Source organism: Bos grunniens, chromosome 8 (assembly GCF_055505025.1).
Source record: "Bos grunniens cultivar Pamir isolate PY7600 chromosome 8, Bosgru_T2T1.0, whole genome shotgun sequence".
Taxonomy (NCBI): Eukaryota; Metazoa; Chordata; class Mammalia; order Artiodactyla; family Bovidae; genus Bos; species Bos grunniens.
The window spans coordinates 64,798,744-64,820,047 of record NC_141172.1 but is presented as its reverse complement, the minus strand read 5'-3'; the positions used below and the strand labels follow the sequence as shown (position 1 = coordinate 64,820,047).

The following is a 21,304-nucleotide window of genomic DNA, read 5'->3' as shown; positions in this document are numbered from 1 at the left end:
ATTGGAAATGAAAAAGGGAACATTACAACCAATGCTGAAGAAATAAAAAGGGATGAATACTATGAAATACTATGGAATACTATGAAAAGTTGTATGCTAATAAATTGGATAACCTAGAAAAAAATGGAAAAATTTCTAGAAGCTCACAATTTACCAAGACTGAGTCATGAAAAACTAGAAATTTTACACAGACCAATAACTAGTAAGGAGATTAAATCATTACTCAAAAATCGCTCAACAATGAAAAGCTCAAGACCAGATGGCTTCACTGGAGAATTCCACCAAACAATTAAAGAAGAATTACCACTAATCTTCTGAAATTCTTTCAAAAAAATTGAGCAGGAGGGAGCACTTCCAAGCTCAATCCATGAGGGCAGAATTACCATGAGACCAAAGCCAGATAAGGAAAACTACAAGAAAAGAAAATTATAGACCAATAACCCTGATGCATGTCAATGCAAAAACCCTTAACAAACTGCTAGTAATCTGAATTCAACAGCATGTTCAAAGGATTACACACCTTGACCAAAGAAGCTTTAGTCTTGGAATACAAGAATGATTTAACATATGAAAGTCAATCAATATAATACACAACACTATCAAAATGAAGGACAAAAACCACATAATCAGGTCAGCTGTTACAGAGAAAGCATTGACAAGATCAACATCCTTTCCTTGGATACAGCCTTCAATAAACCACCATTTAAAGGTGTCATTTATATTATCTTTGTCTGGCTTTACCATCACAAATGTGTTTGTTTAACCTGAAATATTCTTTCAAAGGTACATTAGCACTACAAGTACATTGAAAGTATTTGTTCTTTGAATAAGTGTAGAACTTGAGTCCACCAGGACTTAGAATTTTTGTGAAAAGATTTTGACTGCTGATGTCTGGGATTGTTTTCACGCCTGGGACACATTAAGAGGAAAGGGACACACAGCCCAAACACTTTGTAAAACCACACAGCTCAGGTGGGGAAGAAAGAATCAAATACAAAGAATAACTTCTGTATAAATGCCTCATGTGACTCTGTTCCCTGAACCCTCTAATCCCTTAAAAAAGTGCGACAGGATAGAGTTGCCAGTGTCCAGCTGTCTGCACCTAAATACAAAGGGCTCAAACCAGAGTACTGAGATAATTCTCTCCCAGTTGTGCCTTTTGGTTGACTACCAGTCTTTTAAAGCAGTCTCTCTTTTCAATCATAGCCTTATTCTCTTCCCTAACAATGTAAGAACCTAGAACGAATTAAGTTGAACCATATGTAATTACCACATATGTTAATAATATTAACAGTTCATATGAATATTAACACACTCACCATCTTACTGACATATGTTATTCATTTTTTTAAAAAATCCTACAAGAACTTCATCATCATCATTACTTCATATAGTCAATTCTTATTCTGGTTAAGTCACACATTTAACTCTTTATGCACTTCCTTCCTTCTTGAATCTCACACCTTACAGTTCCTAGGAATGCCTTCTTCATGCTTGTTTTACACCCTTTGTTGCCATTCAGTATGGTAGCCAATGGCCAGGAGGCAGGTGATAGATGGGCCCCAGGCTAAACAATTTCTCCCTTGTGGACAAAAACTCCGTGATAGCAGAAACTCCACAAAAGCAAAATGATGGAGGAGGCTGACTCCTCCACAGATAGAAGACCATATATTCCTCATTTTCAAACTCAAGAACATCTCTCTGACTATACATGTACAGAAAGGCTCCTTGGAGGACCAAAAGGGAAGGGGCATCACCTCATCGTAAATGATGTCAACTACTCATAAGCCTCCTCCCTAGAATCCATCTTGGCTAAGAGATGAGAACAAACAAGACATTCCTGAGATAAACCAAATATGGCCTCAGGAACAGACAAATCAAAATGATTGGCTAAAGGAAACTCAGAAGAAATGCCCCATAAAAGTGATTTAAACTACTTTGAGGGCTCAACATCTGCTGGATCATCGAAAAAGCATCTATTTCTGCTTTATTGACTATGCCAATGCCTTTGACTGTGTGGATCACAATAAACTGTGGAAAATTCTTCAAGAGATGGGAATACCAGACCACCTGACCTGCCGCTTGAGAAACCTATATGCAGGTCAGGAAGCAACAGTTAGAACTGGACATGGAACAACAGACTGGTTCCAAATAGGAAAAGAAGTATGTCAAGGCTGTATATTGTCAACCTGCTTATTTAACTACTATGCAGAGTACATCATGAGAGACGCTGGGCTGGAAGAAGCACAAGGTAGAATCAAGATTGCCGGGAGAAATATCAATAGCCTCAGATATGCAGATGACACCACCCTTATGGCAGAAAGTGAAGAGGAACTAAAAAGCCTCTTGATGAAAGTGAAAGAGGAGAGTGAAAAAGTTGGCTTAAAGCTCAACATTCAGAAAACAAAGATCATGGCATCTGGTCCCATCACTTCATGGCAAATACATGGGGAAATAGTGGAAACAGTGTCAGACTTTATTTTTGGGGGCTCCAAAATCACTGCAGATGGTGACTGCAGCCATGAAATTAAAAGACTCTTACTCCTTGGAAGGAAAGTTATGTCCAACCTAGATAGCATATTCAAAAGCAGAGACGTTACTTTGCCAACGAAGGTCTGTCTAGTCAAGGCTATGGTTTTTCCTGTGGTCATGTATGGATGTGAGAGTTGGACTGTGAAGAAGGCTGAGTGCCGAAGAATTGGTGCTTTTGAACTGTGGTGTTGGAGAAGACTCTTGAGAGTCCCTTGGACTGCAAGGAGATCCAACCAGTCCATTCTAAAGGAGATCAGCCCTGGGATTTCTTTGGAAGGAATGATGTTAAAGCTGAAACTCCAGTACTTTGGCCACCTCATGCGAAGAGTTGACTCATTGGAAAAGACTCTGATGCTGGGAGGGATTGGGGGCAGGAGGAGAAGGGGACGACAGAGGATGAAATGGCTGGATGGCATCACTGACTCGATGGACATGAGTCTGAGTGAACTCCAGGAGTTGGTGATAGACAGGGAGGCCTGATGTGCTGCGATTCATGGGGTCACAAAGAGTCGGACACAGCTGAGCGACTGAACTGAACTGAACTGAGGGGTCAACTCTCTCTCTCTCTCTCTGAGTCTGCCCATATGTTTATCCACATGTCCTACACTCTTTTACCTTCCTCATAAATACTTTACTTGTTTCACTGCTTTCTTTGTAGGAATTCTTTTTCTGCAAAGTCCAAGGGCCAGGGCCTTGTCACTGACCACTAGTCTAGTGGCTAGGATTTGGAGCTCTCACCACCATGGCCCAGCCTCAATCTCTGCCTGAGAACCAAAGCCATGCTTCAAGCCACTGTAGGCTGAGGTGACCTTACATTATCCACATGTGGTTATTTAAATTAACAATATTTAGCATTAAATAAAATTAAAAGTTAGTTCCTAAGTCAGAATGTTATTAGATAAATCAGGTCCTGCTGCTTACTCTTATAAAGTCAAACTCATAAATGCTTTTTGTGGAAAGAATAGTTGTCTTTGATCAGAATGCCAGCAATCTGGGGAGATGGTGGATTCAGTGTCCTCAATAATCCACCTCTGAAGAGTCTGATTAGCCATCAACATTTCGAAGGAATGGTGGGAAGTAAGCTCAGTTAATCATTGAGATAGGGGGCCAGAGTCATGGCCATCCCCCACTGTGTGCAGGCTTGTAGAATTCTTTTGATCTTCCTCTAAATGTCTTGTTCACAGAGTTTGGTCACACAGCTTGTTTTGGAGATTACTGAAGGGGAAGCTAAGGAAGAGACCCAGTCATCTGTAAATTACTTACTCATCATTCCTAGTTCTTCTGATCTACAGAAAGAACAAGGCAAGGTATTGTGTGATTAAAAGATTTGAAAGGCGTGCTCAGGCCAGAGATATGTAGGGCATAGAGGTGCCTAGTTAAAAGTTAGTTACTATATAGCTTTGCTAAAGTGGCAAGGAAAAGAGCTTCCTGCTGAGGGTGGTTTCCTGCGAAGAGCTGCTTTCATGAGTAACTGTATTCCATATGTTCAGTAGCCACACGTGTCTGGTAACTACTTTTCTATCCTCATAGAAATTTCTACTGGGCAGTGAAATCAATTAAAATTTCATTAATGAGACTCTAAATGAGACAGACTTGCTCATCTTTTTGTTTATCCAAAATATCTTTATTTTGCCCCTCCTTTTTCAAAATCTTCTGAATACAGGAGTCTAGGTTGAATGCCTACATTTGCATACAAGAGAATGGCTGGTGCTTGAGTAGTCATGCAGCTTAGAAATCTGATCCTCAAGTCAGCCCCCAAGTGGTGGGGGTGGGTGGGGGGCGCAGATTAGGGCCCGGTCCTCATGTGTCCTTACTCCTGTCACTGTGAGTTTCTCCTGAAGTGGAGGACCATACCTTGTACTTCTATTACTTCTCAAGACTCAATAGGTGTGTGAGTGCATGCTATGTCACTTCAGGCATGTCCGGTTCTTTGGGACACTGTGGACTGTAGCCCACCAGGCTCCTCTGTCCATGGGATTTTCCAAACAAGAAAACCGGAGTGGGCTGCCGTGCCCTCCTCCAGGGGATTTTCCTGACCCAGGGATTAAACCCTGGGTCTCTTACATCTTCTGCATTGGCAAGCGGGTTCTTTACCACTTGTGCCATCTGGGAAGCTCAGACTTAGTAGGTATAAGGCCCAAATGTTTCCAGCTTGGAAAATGGCAAATAATTAGTTACTTTCAGTTCATGCAGTTTTCCACAAGGTCTAAAATCTTTGAATCAACAGCTCATATTGAAAAAATAGCCAAATAATGATTTAAATTTCCATTTCAGCCTCCTATATCTGTATCTATATATCTATATCTGTATCTGCTGCTGCTAAGTCGCTTCAGTCGTGTCCAACTCTGTGTGACCCCATAGACGGCAGCCCACCAGACACCCCCTTCCCTGGGATTCTCCAGGCAAGAACACTGGAGTGGGTTGCCATTTCCTTCTCCAGTGCATGAAAGTGAAAAGTGAAAGTGAAGTCCCTCAGTGGTGTCCAACTCTGTGTAACCCCATGGACTGCAGCCCACCAGGCTCCTCCATCCATGGGATTTTCCAGGCAAGAGTACTGGAGTGGAGTGCCATTGCCTTCTCTGATATCTATCTATCTATCTATATATATATATAGATATAGATATAGATATACATATATAATGCTCAAACTAACAATCAAAGCAGCCAAAGCAATAAATTATAAGAGCATCTACTGTGTACAATGGGCTGCGCTAAGCCTTTCACATGGGTTAGTTAGCTTTTTGTTAGCCCATAATTAGCCTGAAACTGTTAGGTAGGATGTTAGGCATAAGCAACCAGGGGTGGCCTAGTTGAAAAGGATGCAAGCTTATCTCTAAAATCTGAACCCAGATACACCCCACTGGGGCCCGGGAGAGTTCATAGATGTGCTACAAAATAACCACAGAGACTTTTACAACTCCAGAGCATGTACCCTAGGCACACAGTGGATACAAACTAACCACCGGGGCTTCTCCAACTCAGTCACATGCATTCTTGATGCACAACTGTGTCCTCAAGTGAATTTAGGGAACCCAGAGCCGGTTCAGATCAGATCAGATCAGATCAGTCGCTCAGTCGTGTCCAACTCTTTGCGACCCCATGAATCGCAGCGCGCCAGGCCTCCCTGTTCATCACCAACTCCTGGAGTTCACTCAGACTCATGTCCATCGAGTCAGTGATGCCATCCAGCCATCTCATCCTCTGTCGTCCCCTTCTCCTCCTGCCCCCAAACCCTCCCAGCATCAGTTTTTTCCAATGAGTCAACTCTTCGCATGAGGTGGCCAAAGTACTGGAGTTTCAGCTTTAACATCATTTCTTCCAAAGAAATCCCAGGGCTGATCTCAAGGGTTCATAAATATTCTATACATACATACATCTGATTATTATAATAGACTGGATTATGGGAAAGACATGCACAATAGAACCTGTTGTTATGTAACTTGCAACTGTCGATCAAAACTGTCAGTCCACACCTGGCTAGATGAATATGTAAAAACCCTGTCTTGAAAGGCCTCTTGCCTCACCATTCCAGTGCCAGTGCCTCTCTTGGCTTGGCCCACCTCTCCCTTAAGGTGTTCTGTTCCTGCTGCAATAAACTTGTTTTTGCAACAAGACCTCAGATTCTTCTTTGTATCCTTACCAAGAACCAAGATGCAGAAGAGAGGAACCCTTCAAATTTCCCTCTCTCCAAATCCACTAATAAAACTGGGACAATTACTTTAAATTGATTACCTTAAAATATTCTTTCCAATCTTGTCTCCAAAGTGCTCTGACAATCCTATCTTCCCACAGTATACATGAGAAACATTTTCATATGTACCTTATTGTTTTTATTTGGGTTTCCAATAATTCACTAAATGGAAAGAGAACTCCTTAAGGGTAGCTAATTTCATGTCTTAGAGAAAAGCAAGACATGATGGGACATCATGTTGCTGACAGAAAGCAAGGATTGTTTAAAAAATATATCTGGAATAATTCTGGAAGAACAATGGAGTCAGGGGACACCGTACAATTGGATCAGCCATGAGAACATCAGTTATCATAGTAATTACAGGTCTTTGGAACAAGTTGAGACTGTAAGATTCATTAAATGAAAGTTTGATATTATGGAGATAAAATATAGCTGTTTTTCTAAAATTATTGTACAAATAACTCTAATTAGAATTAGAATAAAAATTAATAATTTTTCTCCTGAATTTAGTTGATCTCTGTATTTAAGAAATTTTTATAGGCTTATGTGTATAACAGTAGGAAAGGCTGAATAAATGGAATTATGATACATTTTCTTAAAAAGTAATTTCTGCCCTCAAAACAGAGGTTCTGAAATTCACATAAATTAACTAAATAGGTATCAGGTCAAACAGCATGGCAAGATAATTAATTCACGGTCTCTTCACAGATCCTGAGAGGCATCCAGTGCACACCCCAGCCAAGAATCCTTGGCTGGCAGCTGAAAGCTTCCACCCTGGCTTGTTTGAGAGAATGTATTTTTATTTTAGGTAAAGCAAATTGTTAAATCTGCTAGAAGGTATGAACATATGTATTGCTGTAAACTTCAGCAAATCAGATACATTGAAAACAATACAAAAGAATATAAACCCCATTATCAATGGTTTTGTAATGGATTGGGCGTAAATGTTACCAAAATTTTCAAATCACTTCTTAATTTGAGTATTCTTTTTTTCTGGTTTTAAGGTTAATTTAAAAATTTAGAGAAACTGACAGATTAAACATTCTAACTAATAAAATACTTAAGGTAATTTGATGATGGCTTTAGTCAGCCTGATTTTATTTATAAAGCAATTTTTAAAGTAATTTTATTTATAAAACTATTATTTACAAACTAATTTGTGTATTGTGTATTTGTGTATATGATGTTCAGAAAAATTCTACTTGATGGATTCATATGTGGTTAAAATATTGAGAATTAAAGAAAACACCAGTATTATTTCTCTATACACATAAAACATTCTGCTGCTGCTAAGTCACTTCAGTCGTGTCCGACTCTGTGCGACCCCATAGATGGCAGCCCATCAGGCTCCACCGTCCCTGGGATTCTCCAGGCAAGAACACTGGAGTGGGTTGCCATTTCCTTCTCCAATGCATGAAAGTGAAAAGTGAAAGTGAAGTTGCTCAGTCGTGTCCAACTCTTAGTGACCCCATGGACTGGAGCCTACCAGGCTCCTCCATCCATGGGATTTTCCAGGCAAGAGTACTGGAGTGGGGTGCCATTGCCTTCTAGGAAACATTAAAAACACAGATCTGACACCTTCATGTCATGTGTGTGTGTGTGTGTGTGTGTGGTGTGATTGTGCAAGTGTGTTTTTAGGCAGAATAGTTTGAATTTTATATTTTTAGACATATAAATCATATCTTCAAACAAAAGAGAAATCTAGCCATGGATTATATTTACTTGCTGCAGAAAATGAGAGCAAGTCAACTGTTGGAAGTGTCAAAACCTGCATTCTACTGTCCGTCAGTAATCTATTATCTGTGTGACACTTATCTAAGCAATGAAAGCCCTTGTGCTGCAGGTTTTCTGATCTGTAAAGAAGAAGACAATTATAAATATTGTATACCATTGATTGGTTTTAAGAATTAAAGTCAAAGAGTAGTGATACAAAGTACTACATTCAGTTATAGATGTTCCATGTTAAGAAATTTCTTAAGTCTTGGTAGATTATAAGATTTCACTTTTCAAATATAAAGGCAGGTTTAGATTTGAGAATTTGTGTTTACAAAGTCAATGATAAACTCTGAATCCAGCATCTTATCCTCTTGTAATAGAGAAAAACAAATCCAGCTCTGTATTAGATCTGTTCCTTTGTGCTCTGTTGGCTGTGCTTAGTCACTCTGGCTCTATATCTTTTGTAAAAAGATGCTACCTCTCCAGTGTTCTTGCCTGGAGAATCCCAGGGACGGCAGAGCCTGGTGGGCTGCCGTCTATGGGGTCGCACAGAGTCGGACACGACTGAAGCGACTTAGCAGCAGCAGCAGCAACACTGCGTCAGGAAAGACCCCTGGAAGAGGGCATGGCAACCCACTCCAATGTTCTTGCCTGGAGAATCTCATGGACAGAGGAACCTGGCAGGCTACAGTCCATGGGGTAAGACAGAGTCAGGCACAACTGAGCGACTAAGCACAGCACAGTACACAACACAAATAATGATAAAATAAACGGAATATGCATCATTTTTCAGTCATAATCAAAGGTTGGCAAATGTATTGCATTACTAGTAATTTTGAAACAGAAGTTTCATAGTAAGTAGCAATTCAGCTTATTTTCCCAGCAATGTGATCTATGTATGATAAATCCTGCCATACACCTCAGTCACACATACCTATCATCCTAAAACAAAACCCATACTTGTACTTGAATTATACCACATACTAAAGTCTGATGTTCTGATGAAATTTGCAGTAAAAACTAGCAGAACATGAAAACTTGTATAGCAAAGCAAGGCTCAGATAACCAGACTTAACTACAAATTAATGATGTTACTTTGGAAGAAGCAACTTAGACTCACTTAGAAAGCCTGCAAAGGGAGAGGTAAGGATCAGATGGAAGGATATTTGATGATTCTCCTGTCAATAGACAATCTCTCTAATTCTGAGAAAAAGAATTTTTTCTTATAAAACCTCAATTCTTTCTCTGAATTTAAATTTGCTAAACCAGTGTTTATGAATACTTTCATCCTCTCGAAAAGTGGTAGTAGTTGCATGTATGTTTAGGTAGTCCATAGATCTATCCCATTAATAATATTTTTGTTCAACTGAAGTAGTAAGTTATTTTCAATGTGCATAAAATCTATCAATCTCCCTCAACCTGTAAACATGCCCATGGGTTCCCATTTGGCTGTCGGTACACATAAACACCAAATCCATATCCCCCCTCTACTTCATGTGTAGGGCATTTCATGTCTATCACTTTCCTTTTTATTCTTTCCTCCATATTGCCATTTACCATAAGCCACACTTAAAAAGGGAAAAAGACAGCCAGGATCTATTCAAGGCATGGAGGGACTCAAACATTGTTGTACATGGATTGCAAAACAGTAGATTAAGTAACCCACTAAATATGTTTTTATTTAACACATGTCCATTTCATCCTCTTTGTTTAAAGCATGGTTTGACAATCCAACTGCATAGTTGGATTTAATATATATTAGATGGAAAGTGATTCTATTGTATAAATGCCCCAATATATTTGTCAAAGTTACTAAATAATACTGAGGAGGTAATGGGGGGAGGGGTTTACTTCATAATGAGGTAAACAAGAATTCCTAGGTTCTAGTTCTAATAATGAGTGTTAGTTATATGCTATTTCCCTTTTCTATTTGAAAATAAAACTTGAGGACTTATTATCTTTGAACTGTCTGCAACTGACATCTGTAATTAGTGCTCTAGAAACCAACAGTTTGGGGAAAATCACATTTAACCAGTTTTGAGTACAAACATTCAACAAATAACTTACTGACTGTTAAATTGTGGTTCTCTGGCAAAGTTTTAAATATCTACATTTATAGGTATTGTAATTTGTGCGTGAGTACTAAGTCGATTCACTTATGTCTGACTCTTTGTGACACTAGGGACTGTAGCCCACCGGGCCCCTCTGTCCATGGCCCTGGGCAAGAATACTAGAATGGATTGCCATGCCCTCATCCAGGGCACCTTCCTAGCCCAGGGATCGAACCCGCACCTCTTAAGTCTCCTGTATTGGCAGGTGGGCTCTTTACCACTAGCGCCACCTGGAAAAGCCCCGATTTGTAGCAGTCAGTAAGTATCAACTACTTTGTGTTTCACTTTTCATATGACAAGTTAAATACCATCATAAATAAAATTAACAGATCACAGTATTCCCTATATAGAGGATAAGTAGAGATAAAGGAAAATACACACCAGTCCAGAATGCATACATTCACACATTTTTTAATATTTTAGGGGAGAAACAGTATAATTTCATAATTCAAATTTCATTCAACTCTTAAAAATATTTTTCTAATTTAATTCAAAAGTTTTTTTTTCTTTTTTTTAATTAACAAGTAAGCAGGAAAAGTTTACAAATCAGTCAGGGAATGTGGATGGTGCATCACCAAAATTCAGTAAAAATATTTTAAAGTTTCCCCTTTAGAAAAGAGATCAGAGTGCAGTGGATTTCACTATCTAGAAATCTGTAAAATTTCAGGTACCAAAGTGATGCATTCTTTTGGAACATAAGGTGATCACTTGTTAAAGTTGCAGTAATTTAATGATGTTTATACTCAGCTATGTGTTTAATGGACCCTATAATTTTTATGTTGAATCCTTCCCCAAACTACACAGACCTTTGGGAAAAGCCTACACACGCCATTTACCAAAGTAGTCCTTTATATATTGCTATATTGAGATCCTAAACTTCTTTCATCATTTAAATAAACATCAGTATAGATACAGTATTATGGCAAATAGACTTTAAAGTGGTCTCCATGATCTCAGCTTGTTAAGTCTTGATATAATCTCTCCCCTTAGTATGTGTGGGACTTGTGACTTATCCAACCAATGTGTGTGCTTAGTCGCTCAGTCATGTCCAACTCTTTGTGACCCCATGGACTGTAACCCACCAGGCTTCTCTGTCCTTGGGGATTTTCTAGGCAAGAATACTGGAGTGGGTTGCCATGCCCTCCTTCAGGAGGTCTTCCCAACCCAGGGATTGAACCCAGGTTTCCGCATTGCAGGCAGATTCTTTACCAAGTCACCAGGGAAGCCCTGGTGGGCAGCCTATCCCTTCTCCAGGTTATCTTCCCAATCCAGGAATAGAACCTGGGTCTCTGGCATTGCAGGCAGATTCTTTACCAGCTGAGCTACCACGGAAACCCTTCTAACCAACAGACTATGGCAAATTGGGAGATGTCATTCCTATGATCATATTTACCTTAAATAAGACTCCCTCTTGCTAGCATACTTGCTCTAGAGTCTCTCCTCCACTAGCTTTGAAGAAGCAAGCTTTCATAAGTTCTCCAGCAGAAAGGAATGAAGTGCTGTCAATAATCATGGGAGCAAGGAGGCAGATCCCTTCCTGACTGACTTTCCGTATGAGAACACAGCCCTGACAGACACTTGATTGCAACCTTGCAAAAGTCTCAGTAAACTCATGCCTAGCTCCTGACTCACAGAAACTATGTGATAATAAATGTGTATTGTGTTAAATGTGTGGTAGCTTTTTATACCTTATAGAAAATTAATATAAGAAAATATAAGAAAAAATGTTTGAGAAAAAAACAATATAGAGGATATCTTTTCCCATTCATTAAAAAGAACACAGAAAAGTAGGTATACACACAAAAGGTAATAGCAAGGCAAAATGCATCTAATTCCAAGTGATCTTTTTGTGGTCAAAGTTAGTACCTAGCAGGCACATGGCAGGTGGGATATGGAGAGGGCAGTGCATTTTTATTATAACTGGCTTTTCAATACAAACGGTGACATCATGTGAGTATCTAATGACCACTGCCACAAAAGTAGTTACTGGATAAATTCTCATAATTATGATTTTTTGCTCTCCTAATGTTCAAATATGCCCTACTTAAAATGAACTAGCCTATTTGGGGTGCTCTATTGGAAATAGATCTCAAGATCCTAGAATTTTTCCTGAAATGACAGAGTTAGTTCAGATCGTATAGCTTGCATTTTCCCTCAGCATAAGCATTCTTCCACTAATATTCCAAATAGTAGGTAGGTTAGAGGGTAACTCAAGGAATGTTTTGCCTAGATAAGCTCAAAATTTAGAAAGGGAAATGGAGAGATTTAGTTTAAAATGTGACTTATTCCCTAATAAATGAACATATAGTCACAGGAAAAGCAAAGAGTTGTTATAACCTCCAGAAAAAAAAAAAAAAAAAATCACAGAACTGCAAAGAAAAGTGACCTAACCATCCCATACATAAAGAAAACAAAATTAGGATTATATTTCATTCAGATGTGGATGGATACATTTCCAGTGTTAAATATGGAATTTATACATGGGCACAAATTTAGTTAGAAAATAAACATTTCTGTGAGATTACTAGGTGATCCTTATTACAATTTACAAAGAATATAATGACAAATCACAAAGAAAATAAGCAAATTATCACAGATTAAAATCTTTTACACATTTTTCTACCCATGAATTTTCTGTTTCACATCTGAATTTAATAGTAGAATTTCATAGCTGATATTCAACACTCATTTCATTGTTAAAATATATCAAAATCGATTTAAAAGACACAAAAGGAAAAACAATCAGCCAAGAAATGTTTTCTCAGGTGTTTGGCCAATGGGCTCTGGTTCACAGGAATATGGAAATGCAGCTGAAGACCATCTGAGAAGCACTTCCCGGTTTAAAAATGTCAGCAAGTGATTGATAAAGGAAGCTTACTGTAGGTTTCCATGTAACACAAAACATTAGAGTCCAATGTTGATAAACTTCCATGTTGTATTTTTAAGAGAGTATGGCCACAGCTTGAATCCTTCTTCTCACTTAAAACCCGAAGTAATTATGTAAAATACATTTGCCTTTTAGAAGATCAAGTCAGAACAGTCAGAAACTGCCAATCAGTGATTAATGAGCACACCAAAGTCACTGTTACATAAATGGATCAGGAAGGAGCACTGAGCAGAGCCTCCAGGGACTGTTTGTGAGCAAGCTGATGGCATTGGACCGCCACTGCCTGTCCCAGAAGGACAACAGGTGGGTTTCATCCACTGGGAGCCCCTGGCTTAGCAAGAAAGTCACATCATCCTAGTAATCAGTAAATCACAATAGCAGATCAGAAGAAATACTCTTTCTGGCTTTCACTGACTGTACATTGCATGTTGATCTCACTTTTCAGAGCAGTTTCAGCATTGTCTCCAGTTTTTGGAATATTTGTTTCATTTTTTTGGTATAGCCATCTCTGCTGATAAATGCGTATAGCAATGGCAGTGATGCAGAGCAAAATAAATATCACAACCGCTATCACACCTAGAGAGAAGGGAAAATACAAAGTCAGATTATAAACCATAAATGTCAGCTTAACTAGAATCTACCCTAGCACCATTTATCATCAGAAAATTTGAAACCAAGTAATATTATAACATTAAGGTTACTTCTAAGTCCATGCAAACTTCAGACACAGAGATTTTATGCCTTAATTCCAAAGACATATCTGATTGGATTCCAGTTAATGCCTTCACACTAAAGTGCAAAAACACCATAGGCCTCTTAGGTCATGCCTGCATGGCTAACTGAATAAGCAGGTTTTTATTTTTAAAAGGTATAGACTGTGTAGCCCTATTATAGAGTGATTAAATGCTTTGTTGTTGTTGTTTTGCAATTGCTAAGTTATGACCGATTCTTTGTGAGAGCATGGACTGCAGTGTGCCAGGTTCCTCTATCCTTCTAGTGGGCTTATCTATCTCCTAGTATGCTTAGTTACCCAGCTGTGTCCGACTCTTTGAGACCCTATGGACTGTATAGCCTGCCAGGCTCCTCTGTTCATGGAGATTGTCCAGGCAAGAATACTGGAGTGGGTTGCCATACCCTCCTCCAGGGGATCTTCCCAACACAGGGATCTAACCCAGGTCTCCTGCATTGCAGGCAGCTTCTTTACCATCTGAGTCACCAGGGAGCTCAAATTTATGTCCATTGAGTTGATGATGCTATTTAACAGTCTCATCCTCTGCTGCTGCATTTTTCTTTTCACCTCAATCTTTCCTAGCATCAGAGTCTCTTCCAATGAGTCAGCTTTTTGCATCAAGTGGCCAAATTTCTATGTGTTTTAATGAAAAATTGATTAAACTGTTATGCTGATATACAGTTGAACTACAATAATGTGCTGTATATTTCATCTATGTCTATGAGACCAAAAGAGTCTTAAGTGATTGTTGCCTCTGGGGGTCTACACTCTTGTGTGATCCCCTTGTGACTTGCTTCTAACCAATACAATATGACAAAGTTGACGGTCTGTACCTGATTATTTGTACATGATTACATGATTACGTTACGTAAGACTGTAGCACCTGTACTGTTGGAGTCTCCTTCTTCCTGCTGGTTATGAGGTGGCAAGAGCCATGCTGGGAAACCACCACATGACAAGGAACTCTTGTCTATGAACCAGTGAAAATTCAGAAGCTCTCAGTGCTACAGCTGCAAGACACTGAACGCAGCCAACAATCTATGCAAGTGAAAAAGGCTCCATCCCCAGTGGAAACTTCAAATGTGACCCCAGCCCAAGATCCCAAATGACACACATTCATTTCAGGATTGTGAGACCCTAAGCAGAGGACCTAGTTGAAATGTGTCCAAACTCCTGACCCATATAAACTGAGGAATAATACACATGGGTTGTGTTAAGTTGCTAAATAGGTGATTTGTCATGCAGCAATTGATAACTAATATACTATATTATAAAAATCTGTAGAAATATTAATAACATTCAGTTATATGGAAAGTAAAACATTTCTCATGTTGGAAATGTTTTAAGTATTGAAGACATTAACTTTGCCAGTGGTTCTCAACCTTGGCTACGTAGTAGACGATAACAGAATTTTGGGTGGGAGGCTGGGGTATTAGTATTATTTCGAAAGTTTCATGGATTATTTTAATGCACCATGAAGCTAAGCCATAGGGATGTTAAGTCAAGTTATATCACATTAGTGAAGAATAAATATCCAATCCATTCTGAAACAGGCAAAAAGGAACATTCACTAGTCAATATAGTTTTAAGATGATTGGCACAGCCATTAATTAGTATTTCCAATTAATAAATGTAAGCAAATACATGTTAGTGTTTAGCTATGTAAATCAAAATTTGTATTGCAAAATGAAGTTTCTTTATTATACTCTAGGACAGACTTAAGCAAGTGTGATGGAGCCCAACAAACTTGAAGCTTGGTTGGGTGCAATTGGTCACAAAGATTCCTGAGCACATGCTATCAGGAACTCAGACTCCTTAGCTGAGAAGAGGTAGCATATTTATTACTCTATGAATATTCTTAAATATTTATTCATAAGTAGAATATTCATTGCTTTCAATATATTTTCCATCTCATGTGAGAACCAATAACAGAGTTACTTTAATTCTTTTTATGTTTAGTCATAGAGATTTGTTTTAAGAGCTATATCATGTCCAATTTTAGTGTCAGGGACCACTGACTCAGTAACAGTGATCAAACCACTTGATTATATGATGATTGTCACCATTACACTGACCCACCTATACATCCAGGATTTTCTGTATGTGATTGATCACCTCTAACTCTACCTTGTTTTTGTTTTGTGGGGTTTGGTGGGATCCTAGAATAACTTCCATCTCCACCCTCTATCTGAAGAGATTGAGATAATTTGAAGAATGCATCTGATGGCTTCCATAACCTTCCTATCAGCAACTCCAGTGTAAATGTGTTTTTGACAATTGTTCATGCCTGTGTCTGTGTCTCTGTCTACACGTATGTATCTTTCTCTATCCATCCATCTGCCCATCCACAGCATAGATCGCTTGGCAAGAAATCCTCTGTGATCTCTGGTTTACCAGGTTTAAATGTTGATTAGGTTAATACTCCTTTCCTAGTGCTTCCTTTGTTTACAGGGGAGAAAATAAAAATGCAAAATGCAGAATATGAAGAAATTCACCCATTGGGATAATCCTTTAAACAGATCAAATATTTCACACAGAGGTGAAGTCTATGAACAATTTTTTAAAAGTCTGATAGTTCTTTCAGGAACAATACACTGGAGGTCTAGGTACTCAGTAACTGACAAACTGCACAGCCACCAGCTGCCATACAAATGGAAGGCAGGTTCAAGTACATTATAGGGTCCAGTAAACTGAACCCTTCTGTCCCTAAGACCTTCTGTGCTTGGCTCCCATGTATCAGGAGCCAAAAAGGATTTCTCAGGGGAGTGACACTAGAGTAATTTACTTTGTACATCTTGCCAATGATGTTTAGCAAAAGCAATACAACTCTGTTCAGAGGTAAAGAATCTGCCTGCCAATGCTGGAGACACAGGAGACATGGATTCAATTCCTGAGAATGGCAACCCACTCCAGTATTCTTGCCAGGGAAATCCCATGGACAGAAGAGCCTGGCCAGCTACAGTTCATGGGGTCCCAACAAGTCAGACATGACTGAACGACTGAGCACACACACACACGTAGGCAATAAAACTCTAAGGACCACATCTTTGTTCTATCATCAATTTTACATTTATCTTTGTTCTCTTTAATAAAAGGGCACCAACTATTATAATCTGCAAAATTTTGAACTTTGGTTCCTACTTTGTAAATATTAATCACATTTAAGTTGATTTATTTTCACTTAACTTTGACATTATAGTGAAGTTTTCTCATGAATAATAAATCAGAATGATTTAGGATTAAGACTTAATTTAAATTTTAACAAGAAAGTTATTCCTTTTGGATATGCATTATAAATAATATTTATAGTTTTTATTTGTTTTTGGAGTTACAAGATGGAGGTCATATTCCTCACTCATTACAAAAATAAAAGTAATTGATACAGAAATGGAAATAATGACATTCTTATATAGATTTGATCAGCACTTTAAAATGTCTGAATATTTCACTAGTTGTCTGGAGAAACCTGGTATCTTAATAAATGCAGGCAGATCCAATCTGAGCAGGTATGTAGCTGGCCTAACCCAGTCCAATCACCCAGCTCTAGGAGTAATTACCTCACTTTGAGGTAGCAAAGAACGGAGAGTAGTTTACTTCTACTCACCAAGCAGAGTTTGCAACTGACCTACATTTCCATAATCTAATTAAACCAATTAAAATGTTCTTTGAATGATAAGGAGGGAGAATTGAATATTAATTTTTGAGTCCTACCTGGATAAGTTTTGTTTCAGGGGATATAACAGAAGATATTTAAAATGCAATTACTTTTACTTCTTCATATATATATCTATATATATATGAATGATTTATTTAATGGATATCTATATCTATCTATCTAGATAGATAGCTACCTATCTCTCTGCCCAAAGATAAGCTTGATGCTAGATACAGTTTTACATCTTTATGTTCAGGTAAATGACAATTTGTATAATCTAGGTGCTTCTCCCAATAAATGTTGCATTTTTTATTTTAAATAAAATTTATTTTCTTTTTAAATTTAGAGAATTGTTTTGCAATGTGTTAGTTTCTATTATACAACAAGGTGAATCGGCAGCCTTCCACTAGCTGTTTTACACACAGCTAGTGTATATATGTCAATGTTGCTTTATGTTTTATTTTTAATCTTATTTTTAAGTGTTCTGGGCTAAGGGGCTGACCTCTGGCTATTTTAAATCAAAGAAGTAAAAGTAAATGTGTCTTAAATATGCATACATTCTGAGAGAAACTAATGACTATTTTCAAGTGAAAACCCTCTTATTATTATAGATTGGGCAACCATCCTTTAAAAAAGAGGAGCCATCAGTTCCTTCTACAAAGCTTTTTCGAAGGAGCTGAGTTCGGTACAGTTACATCAAGAACATTAGCAAATGTACGTGGTCTGCCATTGACCTCACGGTCATCACGGATTCTCAGATATTTTTGGACTTTGCTAACAGTGACAGCAGAACCAAGGAAGAGGTCATTTGCAGCCCCATTACCTCCGATGACCGCGGAGTCACTTCTGTCCGCATTAACTAAGGGCCGTCCCTCATCCGTTGGTCCAGAACGACCTACAGTAGAAAAAGGGAGAATGACAGAGAGTGGAAAGGAGGAGTTTTGAGAAATCCACACACATTTGGAAGAGGAGCAGATAATTCAGTGACAGAAACGAATTTGAAACGAAGAACCAAGAATGGAAAGACCAGAGAAGTGAGAAAATGAATTGAGGACTTTGGGAAACCTCTGGCATGGAGATTCTGAGCATAATCTTGCTGGCATGTGAAACGAGTGCAGTTGTACGGGGATGGAGATGGAGTGGAAGACCGGAGGGAGCGAGCCACACACCTGCACCGCCTGCGAGAGGGCGGGTCGCCTCCCGCGCTGGGGCTCCGGGCCTCGCCCCATCCGCGCAGCGGGACGCGGTGGCCACGTGTCCCCGGACGGTGACCTGAGAATGGCCGCCAGAGCGCAGCGCCGCCTTCAGAGGGACTGCAGGCCCGAAGCGTACCGCAGAAAGGCAGCCCGTGAAGCCGCGCGCGCCGGCCCGCAGCGTGTCCGGGTCCGCGCCGAGGGGCTCTGCGGACAAAGAAGCAGGACACACCGTTAGGACCCATGGCTGGCGGGGACGCTAGACCAGCCCGCCTCTGCGCAGCAGTGATGAACTGAGCCTCCCTCCAAGCCCTTCCTCCTTTCTTCCTTAGAAAAAGATCCACAGCCCGTGGCAGAGAGGCCTTGGTTGATGCCCTGCGGTTGGTTGTTCACTCCCTGTGGGAAAAAATTAAAGCTTCCTTGGATGCAGTCACTGTTAACGGGCTAATGAAATCCTCCTCCACCAATGCAGTTTTCAAAATATTTTGAACGGGATTTGTGACCAGTATTCTAGATGGTTAGTGACCTAGGTCTCATGAGTTGGGGGACGGCAGAGTTCTGGGAATGGCAGCCCACTCCAGCACTCTTGCCTGGAAAATCCCATGGACGGAGGAGCCTGGTGGGCTGCAGTCCATGGGGTCGCTAAGAGTCAGACACGACTGAGCGACTTCACTTTCACTTTTCACTTTCATGCACTGGAGAAGGAAATGGCAACCCACTCCAGTGTTCTTGCCTGGAGAATCCCAGGGATGGGGGAGCCTGGTGGGCTGCTGTCTATGGGGTCGCACAGAGTCGGACACGACTGAAGCGACTTAGCAGCAGCAGCAGAGTTCTGGGAACTCCTTCTGAAGTTACCTCCTAATTAATATTTTAGTCTTGCTGACTGTTCTGAGGCTCACAATGAGGGCATCTCCTTACCCACAACTGCTGTCCTGGGAACTCCACACCCCACTTTCTTTTCCCCTCTTCACAAGGGTGATCTCTGTCCCTACTCTATAAATAAAGGCTTGCCCTCACCAACCCCATCCTGATCCCCATTCTAACCCCAAACTGACAGAGGTTGGTTATTATGACCTAAAGAAGAGCCGCTATTGACATAGGAGAGCAGAGCATCAATACCTTCGTTTCAGTGATGCCTGCATCTGGCAGTGCACTCGCTCAGTGGGCAGGAAGTCTGACCCAAGGCCCCTTAGTTGTAGACTTCAAGTTTAAATGTGTCAATCAGGGAAGGAAGAGTTTGCGTCACCCACAGAGGAAACCACGTCAGTATGAGGCAACTTTGGCATCTGCTGTCAAACTCCTTCCTGCTTCATCATGTATAGAAAGGCTCAGAGTCCCTTCTTTTTCAAACAATCAGTTACCAAGAATTTACCAAATGACTCCCATAATCTGGACATTGTGTTAAGTGATTTATAGAGGTTATTTCTTAATGCTCAAACCACCCTGAGTACTTTTATTCCTATTTGAAGTTAAATTAACACTGGTTCCAAATAGGAAAAGAAGTATGTCAAGGCTGTATATTGTCACCCTGCTTATTTAACTTATATGCAGAGTGCATCATCAGAAATGCTAGGCTGGAAAAAGCACAAGCTGGAATCAAGATTGCCAGGAGAAATACCAATAACCTCAGATATGTAGATGACACCACCCTTATGGCAGAAAGTGAAGAGGAACTAAAAAGCCTCTTGATGAAAGTGAAAGAGGAGAGTGAAAAGTTGGCTTAAGGCTCAACATTCAGAAAACGAAGATCATAGCATCTGGTCCCATCACTTCATGGGAAATAGATGGGGAAACAGTGGAAACGGTGTCAGACTTTATGTTTCTGGGCTCCAAAATCACTGCAGGTGGTGACTGCAGCCATGAAATTAAAAGACGCTTACTCCTTGGAAGGAAAGTTATGACCAACCTAGATAGCATATTCAAAAGCAGAGACATTTCTTTGCCAACAAAGGTCCGTCTAGTCAAGGCTATGGTTTTTCCAGTGGTCATGTATGGATGTGAGAGTTGGACTGTAAAGAAAGCTGAGCACCGAAGAATTGATGCTTTTGAACTGTGGTGCTGGAGAAGACTCTTGTGAGTCCCTTGGACTGCAAGGAGATCCAACCAGTCCATCCTAAAGGAGACCAGTCCTGGGTGTTCATTGGAAGGACTGATGCTGAGGCTGAAACTCCAATACTTTGGCCACCTGATTTGAAGAATTGACTCATTGGAAAAGATCCTGATGGTGGGAGGGATTGGGGGCAGGAGGAGAAGGGGACAACAGAGGATGAGATGGCTGGATGGCATCACCAACTCAATGGACATGAGTTTTGGTGGACTCCGGGAGTTGGTGATGGATAGGGAGGCCTGGCATGCTGCGATTCATGGGGTGCAAAGAATTGGACACGACTGAGCGACTGAACTGAACTGAACTAAGGGACAAGTAAGTGGGATCATTATATTATTCTTTCTTCTTTAATGAATGCATGTACCTGCCATAGATTATGTGTATATATTCTCTAAGCTTTTTAGCTGGCATAATGCATGCATGCTAAGTCACTTCAGTCATGACTTAGGTCCTACTCTTTGTGACAAAGGTCCTACTCTTTGTGACCCCATGGACTGTAGCTCACTAGGCTCCTCTGTCCATGGGATTTTCCAGGCAAGAATACTGGAGTGGTTGTCGTGCCCTCCTCCAGGGGGCTGGCATAATAATCAGCCTTTAAGTTCACCCTGAGAATCTGAGCACTGATCTAATCTATCATGATGTTTTAGATAAACTCTCAAGAGGACAACCTTTATTTCTGTTG

The 21,304-nt window shown here is 40.0% G+C and overlaps 1 protein-coding gene across 2 annotated transcripts in view; it reads right to left on the bottom strand.

The window, feature by feature from the left end:
• Positions 1 to 10,445: 10,445 nt before the first annotated feature.
• Positions 10,446 to 21,304, bottom strand: part of LOC147367281 (contactin-associated protein-like 3) — a 238,176-nt gene continuing 227,317 nt past the window's right edge. The window contains exons 22-24 of one of the 2 annotated variants that reach the window (XM_086414390.1): positions 18,492 to 18,722; positions 18,146 to 18,217; positions 10,446 to 13,513 (exon numbers count right to left, since the gene is read on the bottom strand). In XM_086414390.1, the coding sequence (XP_086270516.1) occupies positions 13,320 to 13,513; positions 18,146 to 18,217; positions 18,492 to 18,722 (497 nt within the window). In that variant the 3' untranslated portion in view covers positions 10,446 to 13,319. The remainder of the gene's footprint in view (positions 13,514 to 18,145; positions 18,218 to 18,491; positions 18,723 to 21,304) is intronic. The other variant, XM_086414391.1, reaches the window with a different exon arrangement.